General features: G+C 49.9%; 1 protein-coding gene and 1 long non-coding RNA gene across 15 annotated transcripts in view; one reads left to right on the top strand and one right to left on the bottom strand.

Moving 5' to 3' along the window:
• Positions 1–986: 986 nt before the first annotated feature.
• Positions 987–2291, bottom strand: LOC146891093 (uncharacterized). The gene is made up of 2 exons (XR_014998039.2): positions 2070–2291; positions 987–1429 (listed from the first exon to the last, which is right to left on the bottom strand). It is a non-coding gene; the product is annotated as an uncharacterized LOC146891093 (long non-coding RNA).
• Positions 2292–2443: 152 nt separating this feature from the next.
• The window catches only part of Mtss1 (MTSS I-BAR domain containing 1), a 140692-nt gene continuing 126187 nt past the window's right edge, over positions 2444–16948 (top strand). For 6 of the 14 annotated variants that reach the window (XM_087898807.1, XM_087898799.1, XM_087898805.1 and 3 more), the window contains exon 1: positions 2445–3059. In XM_087898807.1, coding sequence (XP_087754933.1) covers positions 2988–3059 — 72 coding nt within the window. In that variant the 5' untranslated portion in view covers positions 2445–2987. Of the gene's footprint in view, positions 3060–4234; positions 4344–16948 lie in introns of those variants that run through there. The other 8 variants (XM_087898803.1, XM_087898800.1, XM_087898810.1 and 5 more) reach the window with 5 other exon arrangements.

Genomic DNA, 16948 nt, shown 5'->3' with positions numbered 1-16948 from the left:
TCAGGAGCTTTCAGCATACAGCACAGTTTGAGGAGGAGCTGGGCAGACCCTCCTAGAGGGCCAGTTCTGAGGGTCAAGGCTGGGATGCAAACTCACACGTGTAGCCGTATTAAATATTAGGCACTGATGCCCATGCCAGTCCTTGGAATAGCCAGTGATTGGAGAACTCTGGGGAAACAGGCTGACTCCACAGATCAAACAGCCTACCGGCCAGAGGTCAGTAGTTAGAATGAGACTGCACATTCTGAGCCACGTTTAATCTTGACCAGAGGGGTTGAAATTCCTCAGATTAGTTCCTTCTCTTCCAGGTCATTACAAATGGTTACACCCTACAATGGCCTGGGTTCAGTTCCTAGCACTGAGGAAAAAAAGTGAGAGAAAGATAACAGCAAAGAGCTATGCCTGGGAGACAGCTGTCAGGAGGCGCTAGCTACCCTCGTAGGCCAGGGGACCTGAGTTAGATCCCAAGAACACACAGGAAAAGTGCTAAGTCTTATTTGATGCCTTTGGAATTCCAGCATGGAGGAGGGAGAGACAGGCAGATCTCTGGGGCTCACTGGCCTGGCCAGCCAGCCTTGCTTACTTGGAGACTTCGAGGCCTGTGAGACAGCATGTCTAAAGAAAAGTATATAGCCTGAAGAATACCTGAGGTTGCCCTCTGCTGACCATGTCCTTCCCATTCCCCAAATTCACTTGTATACACACACACACACACACACACTCACACAAACATTGCTAAGGTTGGACCAAGGTGGGTGGGGGGCAGTTGAGGGGTATAGTTTGGGTTAAGACAGGGGCCTTTAATCACTGGGTTTCGGCAGAAAACTAGGTCAGACTTCTTCCATCAGCGAAATAAGGACCTTCAGTGAGATGTCGTGTTGCCTATAATGCAGAATGCACAGGGCAAGCCCTCTGCAGTCACTGGGACAGCATGCCAGCACGCCAGCCTTGCAGTAGGTGCTCTCGAGTCAGATTATATGGGAGCCTTGGCTGGGCTTCTACTTTTATTGAGGATTTCCTGAGTGTTCACTTCCCATATATCAGCTACCACTCCAAGTGTTTTCATTTATTAGCCCCTACAGTGCTTAGAACAGCTAATCAGGTAAGTGTCCGTCCAGTCACTTCAAACTGAGGCCCCAAGGGCTTAGGTAAAACATTCAAGGCCACGGGACCCAGGTAGTTGAGCATTCCAGTCATCTGGACCATTATAATACCGGTAACATTAACATCAAAATAATAATTCAGGAGAACAAACCACGTGTCAAGCGCTAATACCAGGAAGGTGAGGAAGAGGCATTTGCAACTGAATGTCCTGGGGGGGGGACCAGGCGCAGCAGGGTTGCCTAAGACTCCAGTGACTTGCGGAAGGTTAGGCTTCTCCTTCTGAAATCAGGGAGACTGGGTAGGGTACTGAGTTGAGCAGAGTGACCTGGCAGAAAACAAGAACATGAGTGTTTTTTGGTTGAGATAGAGTTCTTTACCTACATCCTTCTAAACCGAGTCAATGGAACCGCAGCATTTGACTCAAGATTCTTTCGGTCAAGCTCGACACGGGCTCCATTTACTCCTGTTCTTCAAACGCTTAAGGGTCAAAGTTCAGGTAGATGCTTTAAGTTAGCTTACAAGTTGACCCCCTATCAGGCACTGGAGATGGCAGAATGTGTGCTCCTGACGTGGACCTAGGGACACAACCGCCAGGCCCCAAGTCCACCTCAGTCTTTGGTGCCCTGTGTTAAACCTCTCAAGGTGCTTTCTGCAGTTATGACAACATTGGCTTGAAAACCATCAACATTCAAGTCACACGTAGCCAGCGATCTCGAGTAGGCGAATGGAACCCCCTGATGTACTTTGCATTTACTCCGCTACAGCAGATCAATCCAGCATCCTGCAACTTTACTGAACTCAGCATCCCACTGCAGGATACTCTCCCCGAACCCTCCTTAATCTCGGTGCTGGCTCTCTGCAATCGTGACTCGGCGTTGCAGTCCTGACATCACCGAAGAAGCCTCTCCTCCTCAGGCTGCAGCAACAACAGCAGCAGCAGATTTCCCGCCCCGCCGGGCGCTCACCAGGTGCGGGGCTCTAGACTGGTCGTGCCGACCTTGCAGGTCCTCCGAGGGGCGGGGCCGGCTTCGCCGCACGCTAGCGGCCATTGTGGGCGGCTGGGCGCAGAGCCGCCTTCCTCACGCTGAGACCCCCCCCCCCCAACACGAGACGTTCGGAGTGTCCGGGAGACGCACACCGGGCTCGCCTACCCTCCCACCAGCTCCTCCCAACCGCAGGCGCCCCACACCGCTCCCCGCCGGCGCGCGCTCCCAGCCCCGCCCTCGGGCGGCGCACGCAAAGGCCGCGAGCGCGCGCCTCCCCCGCGCTCCCGCGCTAGACGCACGGCCGCGAGCGCGCGTGCGCCCCGCGAACGTCCCTGGGAGCTTCGCCAGAGCGAGCGCGGGGCCGGGCGCGCACGAGTGAAAAGGAGGCGGCGGCCGAGTCTGCGAGCAACAGATCCGGGCGCCGCGAGCTGACCTCGTCTGCCGCTGGCCCATTTCGTTCTCTCTTTATTTTTGAATTTCAGAAAAAAATTACATTTGGAAAAACAAAAACCAAAAAACACCCAACAACCTTTCTTTTTTTTAAATGGCGCTGGCCCCGGGTCAGCGAGCGGTTTTCTTTGCACCAAGATGGGCTTTGCCGTTTCCGTCGTGGGCACCCGTGGTGGCTTGATTGTCAGTCCTCTCCGGGCATTTTTGAGGCCAGGAACCGAGCGCTGCACGTAAGCGACTCGCCCTCCGGAGCGGCTGGGCGTTTCGGATTGTGACTTGGGGGGCAGAGCGCAGTGGATCGCGAGCACCGCGTGCTCTCTGCAAAACCCGCGGCGAGCCGGAGGCGGGTCGCTCCCAGGGTGAAACCGCTCCCGGGCTGAGTGAGCCCGGCCCCGTGCGCAGTGCAGCGGCCCTGAGAGCTGGTCCTGTCCCCGTCGCGCCGGGAAAATGGAGGCTGTGATCGAGAAGGAATGCAGCGCGCTTGGAGGCCTCTTTCAGACCATCATCAGCGATATGAAGGTAGGACGCCGGGGGCGCGGCTGCTCTGACCTCCCTGCGGGGCTTCCCCTCCACCTCGACTCGCCTGGCTCCACGCCTGCACCGTGGTTGCCGGCCACCTGCGGGAGCTCAGGCGGCCCGGGTGTCACCTGCTCACCCGCCGCGCTGCTCCGGCTGTGCTTGGTCACCGGGCAGGCGACTTCCCGGGGTTGTGTGTGTGTGGGGAGAGTCTGATGCCCCTTGCCAACCTCTGCGTTCCTTATCCCAGGGGGCGACACCATCTTGTTCCTTTGGGGGCTTAGGGCCCTAGTTCTAAGTTTTCCATTGTCTGTCCCTGGACTGAGTGTCTGCGACCCGTGGAAGCTGGACGCCCGGGCGGACACCTGACTCCCTGGGTTCGGGGTGGGGTGCTTGGCGCGGTGGTTGATCGGGAGTGGGGGCTCTGCCTGGCTGCCGGAAGGACTCTCCCGACCTGGAAGATTGGGTGGCAGGCTTGTTACAGACTTGGCTTTCTGGTCTACCTGAAGTAGGGGAATCTGAACAAATTAGTTATTAATTAGTCTGTTCCAGAGCTGCTGAGGGTGTGCCGTGTCTTCCCTGCACCCTCCCTTGGGTCACGGTGCTTGAAGTTCCCAGGGTAGTCTTTGAGGGACCCCGAAGCTGAGAGGCTCAAAGCGGGAAGACAAGGTTGAGGTTTCCCAAACAACTATACCCGGCTCCCTCAAACACACCCATACCCCACTCTTCTCTCGGAAGAATTGTGTGTGCGCGTGTGTGCGCGCGCGTGTGTGTTGGGGGCGGGGAACAACACCCTGGCTTTTTCCTGCAAAGGGTGGGACTGGAGATAACCTGATCCTCGAATGTGGGTTTTCTGGTGCACCGAGCTACATACACCAGGACTTCTGTTACTCACACTAATGAAATAGAACCTGCTTTAGGAGCTGACTGGAGGTGGGAAATGGGGGCGGCAGTGGGGATTTTTTTTTCCCAAGTGTATTTAGGGAGCTTCTCTTTGGCTCGAGGCCAGGCCCAGTCTGCCTCAACAGATCCGGGGAGGTGGTGTTTAATTAAAAGCTCGGCTTCCAAAAGAGTGGGCAGGTTTGGAGAGCTGTGTCGGCGAGTGGGTGTGGACAGCCCCTCTTCAGCCGCTGCCTGGCGCCCGGACAAGCTTTTGTCTGATGAACTGTAAGGTTCGGAGAGCCCTTGGGCCTCCAACATGGACTTTGGGGAGGAATGCTCAGCTGTCATGTCTGCCTCCTCCTTTTAGAACCAACTGCCACCTCGCCCAGGGTGAACTTTGCCAAGGTGCCTCGTCCTGCTCACGTCTGTTTTGCAATCCTACCAAGCTCGTGCCTTTTGTCAGAAATCCGTGTAGCCTAATCTGTAGCCAGAGCCTGCTCGTTTAGGAATGCCTCTAATCCAGTCGCTTGGAATTAGATGGATTAGTTTCTTCAAAGACAGCCCTTTCATTCCTTTGCCCTCAATCCACATTGAATTATCGAAGTGCTCTTTTGAACAAAGGTTGATGTCCACTCCTTGGACTCGGGTATTTATTGTTAGCTTAAATTTCACCCACCTTAATACAGTCAAAACAAGATTTGGTTTGAGGCACACACTGTATGTATGTTGTGGTGTGCAGAAGAGGTTTTTGAGACGGGTTGTTTTGTTGGAGTAGATAATGATGTTTCCAGTCCCTGAATAGAAACAAGGAATCCAGGGATCTAAACTGATTACTGACTTCAGGTCCTGAGTAATCATACCTGGAGTTTTCTCTCTCTCTCTCTCTGTTTTTTTTGTGTTTGTTTTTTGTCTTTTTAAATCCAGAATCAGAGTGGTTTGAACCTCAAGCCCTTGCTGCTCCAGTGACTCTGCACCTTCCACCTGGCGTCTGGCTGCCTGGTGTGGGCTCTGCCTAGACGTTTGTAGGTGCTTAAGGTGGCTTCCCCAAGAGCAGTTGTTGGAAAACCTCTTATGTACTGCTTCCTCGGTGTTGCCTCTAGTTCCTTTCTCTCTGTCTTTGATAGGTTTGCTCACTATCCCATGGGTAAACACCCCCCCCCCCAATATTTTCGTATCAAGTGGAAGATTACGTTGTGCTTTGGATTCTGAACAATTATAGACTTTGGGGAAGCAGAGGGGTCAGTAATTAACACAGATTGTCCGATTTCTTCCTAAGATTGTTTATGCGCTTAGGGAACGGCTAAATATTTTCACTGAGTTTTCTTTAGAAGACGTCTTTATGGGTTGGTCAGCAATGACACTTGAAGAGTAACAAGATGAAACTGGACTCCATTGGCTCAGCCGCGTAGGATGTGTGGGCATGTGGCGTCAGCAAGAAAGTCAGCTTTGAATGTCAGCTGTCATTCTGATGACCTTGTCCTTCTTGTCTTTGAACTTATGACCAGCTTGTGTTTTTGGTCCCCTGTTTGTTTGTTTGCTTTGAGGGAGAAGACAAGTTGGATTATCATCTTGGTACCATGTTTAGGTTTTTTTTTTTTTTAAGTAATATTGAACTAGGGTGAGCAAAAGGCTAAGACCGTGGTTTTTTTTGAGTAACATTTGAGACTTCACGATGTCCAGCAACACAGGAAGGGCGTCAGTTTCCTTTTGGAGAAAATAAAAAGATAACGGAAAGTGGAATAATTTCTTATTCCTCTGGCCTGGTGCCACCTATCTAAAAGTAAAGACCCCCAAGACATGGGAAAGCTTGGGCGAATTCTTTGCTTTCTGCAGAGTCTCCATTGGGCTGAGTTCTGGGCTGTCGGGGCTGGGTGTTTATCCCTTTCAGGGGTGGGGGGAGAAGAAATCCTCACTTTGCTTCCACTGGGGTCAAGCTCCAAGAAAAGCAGGCAGCAGCTGCTCAAAGACTTATTGATTCCTTGATGAGAGGAAACCTCTGTTTCTCCCTTTCCTTCCACCCTGCCATGGCTGTGGTCACTAATGAACGGCGGTGTGCGAAATCACTTATGGGCTGTGGTCCCTGGGATCCACGTAAATCACCCTTGGAGCTGCCTGATGGGAGTTAGCCGGGAAAGGAAAGGGAACTCAGCTTTTTGTGTTGCTTCTCGGAGGGGCTGTGTTTGGTTTATCTATGGGACAGTGGTCCAGAGGTGACTGCTGACTGTCAAGGAGGTCCTAGAATATCTTTTTTTGTTTGTTTGTTTTTTTTATTTCTACTCAAGTTCTGGGCATAATTGGCCCTTGGTAAGGTAAACAGATTAGTGTTGTTTGTTTTGAATCATTGAGCAGAATTTGATCATGTTCCGGTAGTTGCTAAGTCCCAGAGACTTTGCTAGCCAAATTTGAGAGTATCTCACCCTCCGGGAATAAATAACGGTCTTCTTTTAATAATTAACGTTTTTTTTTTTTTTTAAGTTGGATGCTAGAATCAAATATTTCCTTGTCCTTGCTGCTCACACCAGGATGCTAGGAGCCTAGTTGGCCCTGCTGTGGGGAGAACTTTGCCCTGGGTTCAGTTTTATATAATATGGCTAGGCTGAAAAATACCCAACTGCACCTGAATGCGCCCTTCCATGTGTCGCTTTAGACCCGGGTGTCCTGTTACAGGCACCTGTGCTGAGCAGAATAGGGGCCTTGTTCAGTTTCTCCCGGCTGCCCCCACCTCTGCCTGCCACCAGGATCCTCTGTCTGAGGTTCCGTCTAAGATTTGAGATGCTCAAGGGACATCTTGAATTCCATGGGAATCTTTCTGTGATTCAGAGGCACGTGAGGGAGTATTTCCCCTTACTTACCATGAGGTGACAATGGGGTCTACTGCTGTGTGGTGACTTCAGGGCTGCCCTTTTAGCTGTTGCTGGGTCCTGTAGGAAGAGGGATTGCTTCTTAGGTCTTAGTTGAGGCCTCCTGGGTAGAAGGCCTTTTGCTAGGCCCTGCCCTTGCTCCTTGTGCTGATAGCAATATGGCTGTGAGGACAAGGATGGGTTGCAGTTTGGTCAGGGGAAGGGCGTCTTGTCTTTTTGAACTTCTTTTTCAAAATGCTTCAGAATGAAAGTTTTTCTGTAGTAAGATAATGAAAAAAACACCCAGTCAAGTGACCAAGGAGGGAAGTGGGACACTCTGGGTAGAGGCTGACAGCCACACAAAGGCAGGATGAGCAGAGCCCTGGGAAGGACAGATGGGCCCCATGTTGGCTTTTCTCTTGGCAAATGGTGGTGTTTGGCCAGGGTTTTACAGCTTCCTTATTTTGGGCCTGTGGGAGAAGAAGGTAAAGATGTCATAAAATTGGCAGAGGGAGCTGCCTAGGGAAAGTGCCTCCTTTGGTCTCTTCTATGGGAGCAGTCTTTTAGGGGTTTGGGGGTGTGAATCTCTTCTTGATGTATTTTGGAAATATGTCATTTGGAGACTTACCTTAGCATTGCTGTGGGGAAAACCCTTACATATTCTATTAGATAAACTTGTTTAGAACTTGTGGCTTGATTTCCTGAAACCTCGCTGCTTGGAATTCTATAATTCATAAAGGCCCCAGTAGAGGAGGAGGCTGTTTCCAGGTCATACCTCACAGGGGAGGAAGGCTGAGTTGAGCTCTGTTCTAGTTTAGCAATCACCCACCTGTCCAGAGTCGTGTGTTCTTTTCCGCGGTGTTTTATCATCAGCCGTATTGGACCACCAAACTCTCTATGGTGTCAGCCATACTATGTCAGCAAGCCAGCCACCGTCTCTCTAGCTCCATCCGCATCCCACGTAAACCGTGAACACTCAGTATAAGCATGGCCTGCCTTCCACAGGCCCTGTCTTCCCAGGCCTGCCTGCCTGCCTGCTTGTGACCTCTTCTATCTTATCTTGGGCGGTAAAGAAATAAAGGAGAAAGGAAAAAAAATAATACCCATCAGTTTGGCCAGCTCACTTGAGGTTTCTAAAATGCTCGGAGGGTGGAAAGGTTGAAACTATTGATCCAGTAGATGCTTTATCGTCTATATCTAAGCTGTTTGCATAGGATTGGTGAGAGCTGGCAGGTTTCCTTCTGTGAGGAGACCATTTAGAGGTTCCCACTGGGAAATGGGAAAATGAGATCATTTTGAATTCCCCATTACTTTTTGAAATCACCTACAGGACACTTTCCCACTAAACCCACACACCTCCACGAAAAGAAAGAAACTCCTTTCCCCAGACCGAATGGAAACCAAAGGACAGATTTTGGATTTAGCCATTCAGAACACCAGGAGGACATATTTGGGGCTCTTAACTGGAACTGGCTGCTGTCTTCAGCCATTTAATTCAGATTTGCAGATTGTATGACCGATACGGCCTTATTAAATAGTAGATGGAGAGACAAACAGTAAATTAATTGGCGGAGCATTCAGGAAGCCTATTGTGTTCGATTGCCGAGACTCTCCCTTAAATTAGCTGCACGCTGCAGCTTTCTTCTGAGTGTCTGTCACAAAAGCAAAGCAAGCCCCACGGCCCCCAGCCAGCCCTAGTACAGAATCTACCCTGAAGTTGTGTTTCCCACCTCTCAGCCCCCTTGGAAGGCCTTGGGGTGACTCGTTCTTCACCTCAGCCCAGTGTGATTAGACATGGCCTTGTTTTCCCCATTGTGCAGTTTTGAGGTTTTTGATTGTTTGAGATGCTGTGCCATGCCACCTGACACATAGTAGGTGCTCATTATTCATTGCATATGGTGCATAGTGGGCAGGAAGGGACTTGGAGAAGGACGTCTATGTGCCAGACTTGTACTAAGCGTCAGGTATGCGTGAGCTGACATTCATCCTCACGCTCGCTGCGCACACTCTGCAGATGAGGAAACTGAGGCTTGGGAGCCCACGGTGAGATGGAATTGGTATTCAGATCGTGTCCTCTTGGGCCCAGAGTGGAGCTCTTTAAGAACTTAAGGTATGGGGAGGGGCGTGGATATATATTTCTAGAAGATAGCGCTTTATTTGCCCGAACCCACAGGAGGATCACAGACAGAACTAGGACCTTCTCTGAACTGGAGGAGTGGACTTGAACCAGGATGCTGTGGGGTGTGTGTCTCTCACACCGCTGTTACCTCTAGGGTTTACTTTATGGACTAGGAAGAGATGGTGCCTGACCTCCTTTTTCCTACTCATCAGTCTTGCCGGTAGACGTTGCTAGGCCCCATTCCTGTGACTCATGCAGAATGGTGAAGCCTTGGGGAGCGGGGCGGCAGGCTCTTGGGTGCCTCCCTGGGCACTTGTCCTTGTCCAGGCACAGAGCTTCTGGGATCTCCGCACTGGCTTGGGTCTGGAGTCGAGGTGTCTGAGGCTGGACTACACTCTTATAATCATATGGATTAGTCAGGTTCACCCAAAGTTCATATGACTCCTCGGCGCGAACGCCTTACCTCAAACTCATTTTGTGTCCAGCCCCGGAACACGCCTGTAAAAAGAGCTTTCTGTGTTTAATTACGTCCTGGTAGCCCTTCACTTTGGGCTATGTTGGTAGAGAACCCTTAGAAACATGTTTAGATGGGGTCCCCAGAAAACTACCTTCCTGCTCTAATTCTTGGCATACATGGCCTTGGTCAGAGTCCTTAAGGGGCTTTTCTTTTCCTGTCTTGTTTAAGTGGGAAAAAAAAAAAACAGTCGAGTACCTTTTGAGTTGCGTGTCTTTTTATTTGATTTCTTTGCCTCAAAGAACAGCCAGGAGTGGAAACACTGACTTGGTCAGTGCTGAGAGCTCCTGGAAGCTGGAGGTCTGGAACAGATACTGTCTGTGACTCTCTCCCTGCCAACCTGCCACATGACAGGGCTCTGCAGGGGCCGGAGAGTGGGTCTGACCAGAGTAGGAGGTCTGGGCATGTGTGCCCTTTGGCTGATGGGCATGGTTACAGTAAAGGCTCCCTGAGTGCCCCGGGAGACTCGGTGCCCCGGCCCTGCTCCCAGAGTCTCTGAGTCAGGACTTGGGGTGGCACCTTAGCTGTTAGGATGTTGGAGGCACCAGGTAACCGGGATGGAGCATCATTAAGCTGTTGGGCGTCCCCCTCGCAGGGTTAGAGCTCCCTCACGGTGCCTTCTTGATCTCACCCAAGCGTAAGAAGAGTCCATTTAGATGTTTGCACTAGGATGTAAATAATCTTGATATCACCTAATTTAGTTCTCAAGATAGTCAAAATGGAGCTGGGCAGTGGTGGTGCATGTCTTTAATCCCAGCACTCAGGAGGCAGGCAAATCTGTGTGAATTTGAGACCCGCCTGGTCTGCAGAGCTTGTTCCAGGGCAGCTAGGGCTGTTGTACAAATAAACCCTGTCTTGAAAAACAAACAAACAAAAAATAAAATAAAAAAATTCAGCGAAATGCTAAATAATTCCAATAAAAGTCAACAAGAGTATATCTAGAATTCTTGGCAGACTTTTACTGATCTAATATGCTCTGCTGCAGTATGAAAGTTATTATACATTAGCTACCGGACACACATTTTTAGTGTGGCCAAGGAACTGAGTTTTAGCTGAGTGGGGTGGTCCAGTACTGTAATCCTGGTATCTGGGAAATGGAGGAGGAGGAGGACCAGAAGTTCGGGTCTTGACTACTTTGTGGTCTGAGTGGTTTGGGACTCAATCTCCCAAAACAAAAACAAAGCCCCACAACTAAAAGTAACAGTAACAAATGTATTCTTTTAGTTATTCAAATAGCGGTGAGTGCCTTGCCTTACAAACAGCATGGCTTCCTGCCTGTCTTCTAGCCCTTGCTAGTCAGGATATGACCCTTGTAGATGGCATTCTGTGGATGGGGCACACAGGAAGCTGAAGGAAACCCTGTCGCCAAGTTTCCCTGTCTCTAGGAGTCTCGGTTTTCTTTTCTATAAAGTGGCTATGGTAAGATGCCCGACTTGGAGATTCCTCATGCAGATTTTAAAATGAGGTGTTTCCCTGTGGAAGGCTCCCCTCTTGCCTGGTGCACCCGGCCCAGGTGGTAGGCGCTGTGCCCTGTAGTTTGGGAAGGGAATTAAGATCTGGGAGTCGTTATCTCTGCTGCTTCGAACAAACCCTGTCTCACTCTTTCAGGAACCATGATAGAGCCTGTGATGGAGCTTCTTCACTTCTGGAAGTGAAGAGTGTCGGGGTTTTTGGGTTTTCTTTCTTGCCGAGTGAAGTAGCCCCAAGTTCATACTAGTCCTCTGGTCTGCCTGTGTTCTGTTTTCCCACATGCACACCCCACCAACTGTTCGTAAGAGGAGGGTGGGCTGAGAGGAGAGAAGTCTACTGGTGGAGGAGAAAGAAGGGGAGGGAAGGGGAGGGGAGGGAGAACCTATGTTGCTGGGCTATCTTTTGTGGCCCCCTCAGTTTTCTGAGTGAACACCACCTGTCTCTCATGACCTCTGGCCCTGCCTGTGTCCAGTATTGAGTACACATGGAGCCTCCGCCCCCTCCCAAGACCTGGTCCTATTGGGCTTCTCCCTGCTTGTCTTCCCAAAGCTGCCCTCTGGCCTGAGCTTGGTTGACAACGAGGCTCACACTACACTTGGCTCCAGCTGATTGGGCCCTGTGTGTCCTGGGCGCCTGACACCATGGCTCCTCACTTCCTGCCCCATCTCCTGCATGTTGAAATCATTCTCACACTTCCAGGTACCACAGGGAAGGGTCCTCTTCTCAGACCACTCCTCCTAAGAAGGGCTCTGTGAGGACATCCTTTATAGTCTACCAAATAGCTACAATTTATATCATCGAAATCTTTGAACTTTAAAGCCAGGTTCTGCCCTTTCTTGGCCTCATTATTTTGGGCAAATTATTGTACTTTTCCTGGGTCTTGATTTTTTTTTTTTTAATTTAAGTTAGTTTTTTACTCTGTATAATGGGGTGAAGGGACAATACTTACCTCAAGGATTAAAAGAAGAAGTAGATGTCAATGGTTTGGTGTGAAATACCTGGCCAACGAACGCCCTTCTGTCTGTCCGAGCTCCCTTCGGCAGTTTCAGGCGTCTGCAGTCTGCAAGTCCAAAATCTGAAACTCCGTTGGGCATCAGTATGTGATTCCCCGAATTCCAGATTTCAGGACATTTTAGGCTTGGAACTTTTAGATTTGGGAAGTCTATGCAAACTTAAATTAAAACTCTGACATTTGGAATCAAGTCTTGTCTCAAGCAGTTGTATGTGCATGCGCACACACACACATGCACACACACATCAGAATTCCTTGCTGTTAGGAGTAGCACTCATGTTTGGGAAAAGTAAAAGATCACTCTGGATTTTGACGCTGCATGCCATGTTGTCTTGTTCACTTTCAACATTCAAGTAACTTTCAAGAGCAGTATGTGTCTTCTGCAATCTGATGATGTGCGTGGGGCATGCTGGGCATGGCTGGCTGGGAGAGATGAACCTGTGGCTGGCCTGGTCCGGGAGTTCTTTACAAGAGGCGCAGATAAGACATCAGCCTTCACTGTTGCCACACTTCCAGAAGTCAACACAAGAGTTGGTGGGGGTGTCAAAGAGTGTCTCTGATTTCCACTTGGGGTGGGAAGACATTCCCAGAATGCCTTTGGTCTCGGTGACACCCAACTGACAACCGAGTTTCTCTTCACTTGTGCAGTAAATATTTCTGTGGTCAGAACTGCCAGGCAGTACATGTTTGACACTTGAAAACTGATTTAATTTCCCAACGACCCAGTTGGGAAGACACTGCTGTCATTCTCATTTTATAGATGGGGGAGCAGAGGCGCTCAGAGGCTTAGCCATCTGTGTAGTAGGTGAGAAGTGGAGCCCAAAGTTAGGCCCAGGCAGTGTGACATCAGCTCCAGGACTGTGCTCTGTGTGCCACGCTAGGTTGTCCCTCGCAGTGTGACATTTCAGAATTTTCCGTCATATTCTGTGGTGGGTGCATTTCATCCATCCCTTCGATGGTTTCAACTGTGCCCTCAGGATTCTGAATATATCACACACAGAATCTAGATTTATCCCTGGGCTGCTTCAAGAGCCTTTATGGGATAGGGTGGTGGGGTGAGGAGATGGCTCGTCAGGTCAGAGTGCTGCCTGTGCAAACTTGAGGACCAGAGTTCAAATCCTAACACTTTGAGGACCAGAGTTCAAATCCTAACACTTTTACATAAGACACTGGGCATGTTTTTGCACTCCTGTAACCCCAGAACTGTTGGAGGCAGAGAGAGCCCGGACACCCAGCATCCATCTCTAGCCTGTTTGTGTTCATGAGCCTGTGTGCACACATGCATACATACTTATCAGCCTACACACACTAGAAACTTCAAGGTGGTCTCAAGGGAGGGACAGGACCCAGTTTTGGCCTGAAACTGTTGAAGTTGACCCATCTGTTGAGAGGTGTAGGTGGAGGGTGATGGCCACGTCAGGACACATCTCTGCTTGAACCCGCTCCAGGAGACTTGAGTGCCAGCCAGGAGTGGGGAGATCCTTGCTGTTAGGGGCTGGCACTGTGGCGGATTAGTTTCCAGGGAGACCACGATTGCATTTTGAAGCCAGGCTCCTTGCAGCTGAGCATGTGCCATTAAGGAAGTCTTTGAGTTGGGTTTAATGGTTCTCCTTTGTTTTGAAGTGACTGTTTACTGAACCTTCAAAGCCAATGCCACAGCAGGATGTGATATGGGGCCTGAATAATTGCATCAGACACCCAGATAGGAAGCAGGTAGTGGGGAGCCTAGCCTGGAGTAGCCCTGAGCCCCGAGCCATTGCTGGGAAGGACTGAGGTCATTCTGCAACCAGAAAGAGACCTACGGTCCCATGGAACCTGGTTCCTGGGGAACTTGGCCGTTTGATGTTGTGCTGGCCCTAATTAGGGATACCCTAATTAAGTCAAAGGAGGCAGTTTTTTTTCCTTAAAAAAAAAAGGGAAATGTTTTGAGAACATTTCATGAGGGATTACTTCTGAAAGATTACATAAGTTATATAAAATTAGTAGAAGAAAACCTAGAAACTCCAATTAAGTGAAGTCACCCATAGACACCAATTACAAAGTGGGTTACATACTCAGGCTCACAAAAGCCCAGACAATTAAAGGGCTGTGAAATTTCCTTTTCATCCAGTCTTCCCTTCCCTGTGCGTGAAGTTATATAAGCTATGCCGGTTTCCGTGACGGCCATGTGACTCTGTTTTGTATGTCTGTAGTAAAGCATGTTCTGGGGAACATGTTTGAGGACCTACTTTGTGCCGGGTCCAGTCTAAAGTGAGGGAGCTATAGAGTAGCAAACAAAATGGGCGCAAATTTCTGCCTTTGGAACCTAAGGGACAGATAAGGGACAGATAGTGGTGTTGATCAATTCTTACAACCTTTTTATTTTTTATTGTTATTTATTTTGTGTATGTGGGTGTTTTGCATGCCTGGTGTCCTGGGAGGCCAGAAGAAGACATTGAATCCCATGGGATGGGAGTTATGGACAGGTATGAGCCCCTGCACAGGTGCTGGAAATTGAAAATGGATCTTCTGTGAGGGCGGCGACAGTGCTTTTAACCATTGGACCACCTCTCTAGCCTCAGTTCTCTTCTGTGTGGAAAGGAATCCATGCAATGGGACGGTCAGAACAGTATGTCTTCAGGGGTGGTGAGAGAGAGTCTCATGGAAGGGGACATTGAGTAACAGCGATGATCTGTGGAGGAATGGCTCAGTTTGTGCAGAGACCCTGAGGTGGGCAGCTAGCCTCCTACCTGTGTTCGGGCTAGGCCAGTGTCGCACTAGCCGAAGCAACACTGCAGTCAGAGCAGCTTTGCAGCTGTATCCTTGAAGGATTTATCTGTGGCCTAAAGGAATGCACTTCTCAAAGCTTCTGGAACCTGACTGTCTCGCAGAGCGCGTCTCTGCTTACATTCCTGTGAGCGCTCATCTTCTGGATTATTTCGAAAGATGTTGGATGTGGACATTAGTGCCCAGAGGTTGCTGAGTTCCCAGTTTCCAAGGGCTTAGGGGGAGGGCTTTGCCATCTTATCTCTTCCTGTGATCCTCCAGTCTTGCTGTCTGCGTGGTTTTGAGAAAGCAAGAGTGTCTTCTCATGCAGGCAGATTCCTAGGCTCACCCTTAAATTCTTTGTTGATCTGGGGTGGGGCTCAGGAATTTGCCCTCTTAACAAACCCTTGCCTATTCTCTCTAGGCTTTGCCGGGGATTGCAGTAGGGGTCAGTGAGATGGGCTCTCAGGCCACCGTGAGCTGCCAGAGGCTTCCTCTGTAGTTCATGAAACAAGAGGCTCCCTCTTTTTTATGTGTGTGTTTGTTTCATTCCACCGTGGATATATCTGGACTATATTCCAGGTGGACGTATTGAGTCATGCTAGCCATGACTTTGGGGAAATGCTTCTTGTCTTACTGCTTTCTCTTCCTTCTTACTGGGGAAAAAAATCTGTTTCCTCTTTGAGAGCCAGGTGAGGCATTACCCCATTTGGGGAACTTCCACCAGCTGCCTTCCAGTTTTTCCAGCTCGGAGAAGGCTGCCTGCCCTCCGAGGCTTTGGGGCAACGGTTTCCACTTCAGCCTTCCAGGACAGAGCTTTGTAGCATATTGACTGCTTCTCTTCAAGGCTGTCCCCTCATGAAGTGCCTGTGCATAGCAGACACTCATTTAGTGTCCTGTCCAGGAAGGGTACCATTGTGTGCTGACTCACTAAAGCCGAGCCGAGCTCTCCTGCTACTCACCCCCTCAAGCACTCCCTGTTTCATGTCGCTTCATAGTCATCCTCTGGGGCAGGGACTAGCCATTAGCATCTTTTACAGATGGAGATGGAGTGGCACCAGGTGATGAAGTCACTTGGCCTCTCAGGTCACCCCGTGAGCAGATCTGAAGTTGGGCCAGCTGACTCTAGTCATGCTCTGACTCTTGAGTGTGTTTGTCCGTCAAGGCCCTCTGCCCCTGTGTGGTTGATTGCCAGCGGAAACACACACATCCATGCATGCGCCCACACATGCACCCATGCATGCACAAGCATTGTAAAGAGAAGCATAGCACCTTTTGTGGTCCATGGGGGCATCTTTCCTGGAAGGTTGGGGTGATGGATGAGATGCTGTCTGTCCAGAATGGAAGTCGATTCAACACACACTGTGGCCATGGCTAGTCCCAGGGGCAGATTCATGAACCCGTGTCTGCCTCTGGGAGGGTGGGCGAACATAAATGATAGCTAGCGAGATCTCAAAGGTCAAAGTCATTTTGGAGTTGGTAGGTGCACGCAGGAAAGAGCATGCACGGACGGGTGTGAAGTTGTGAACTTTGAAAGACTTTGAACCTTGTGGGGTACAAGAGTTATGTGTTTTGCTTGTCATTTCATGGCTATTAACAAAGACAGGAACAAACGAATGGGGCAACAGCTCTGGACTCTGCACCGGGAAGGTTCCATGAGGCAGGCATTAGCCCGGGAAGGCTTAATGGTACACAAACATTTCCTAGGTAAGAACATTGGAACCCATTGGTAGGTGCTTAAATAATGAGTTCTCGTGTTTCCTGAATTGGAGAGTCAGGCAGGTAAACTGATGGACCAGTTTCGCTGTGGAGGAACTGGGCAAATTAAGCAGCAATTCCGTGTCATAAAGTGGGAGTGAGGCTAGACCCTCTGACTTTGCGCAAGTCAGTTGCCCTTTCTGTGTCTTATTTCTCGTGGCAAGAACACGTTGAGTACTCGCACAGGCGCCGGCCTCCGTAAGGTTGCTGTGAAGTCCTTTGGATTCTGTTTTGTACTATCCACACATACCGGGTTGTTCTAATGTTGCTCTGGGTCCCTTTGGACTCCTGCAGGCAGCCACTTACCTGTCCTCTGGTGCGAGGTCGTGTCTTAAATAATCATTGAAAAGATAGCAGAGTAGTGAAAATCTAGGAGTTTGTGTGTGTGTGTGTGTGTGTGTGTGTGTGTATACAGTTGAATTTGGAGAACGGGAAAAGAGTGGAAGAGGAGTTTTGTTTGCAGAGAAATCTGGAGTGTGGAAACATGTGCTACAAAAGGTGGAAAAGAAAAGACCCACGGTGCAGGCCACTGTGATCCCCATCTCTCAGGAG

Source organism: Myodes glareolus, chromosome 19, assembly GCF_982192425.1.
Source record: "Myodes glareolus chromosome 19, mMyoGla1.1, whole genome shotgun sequence".
NCBI classification, from domain to species: domain Eukaryota; kingdom Metazoa; phylum Chordata; class Mammalia; order Rodentia; family Cricetidae; genus Myodes; species Myodes glareolus.
The sequence above is the reverse complement of the archived record's forward strand: the minus strand, read 5'-3'. Positions and strand labels throughout refer to the sequence as shown.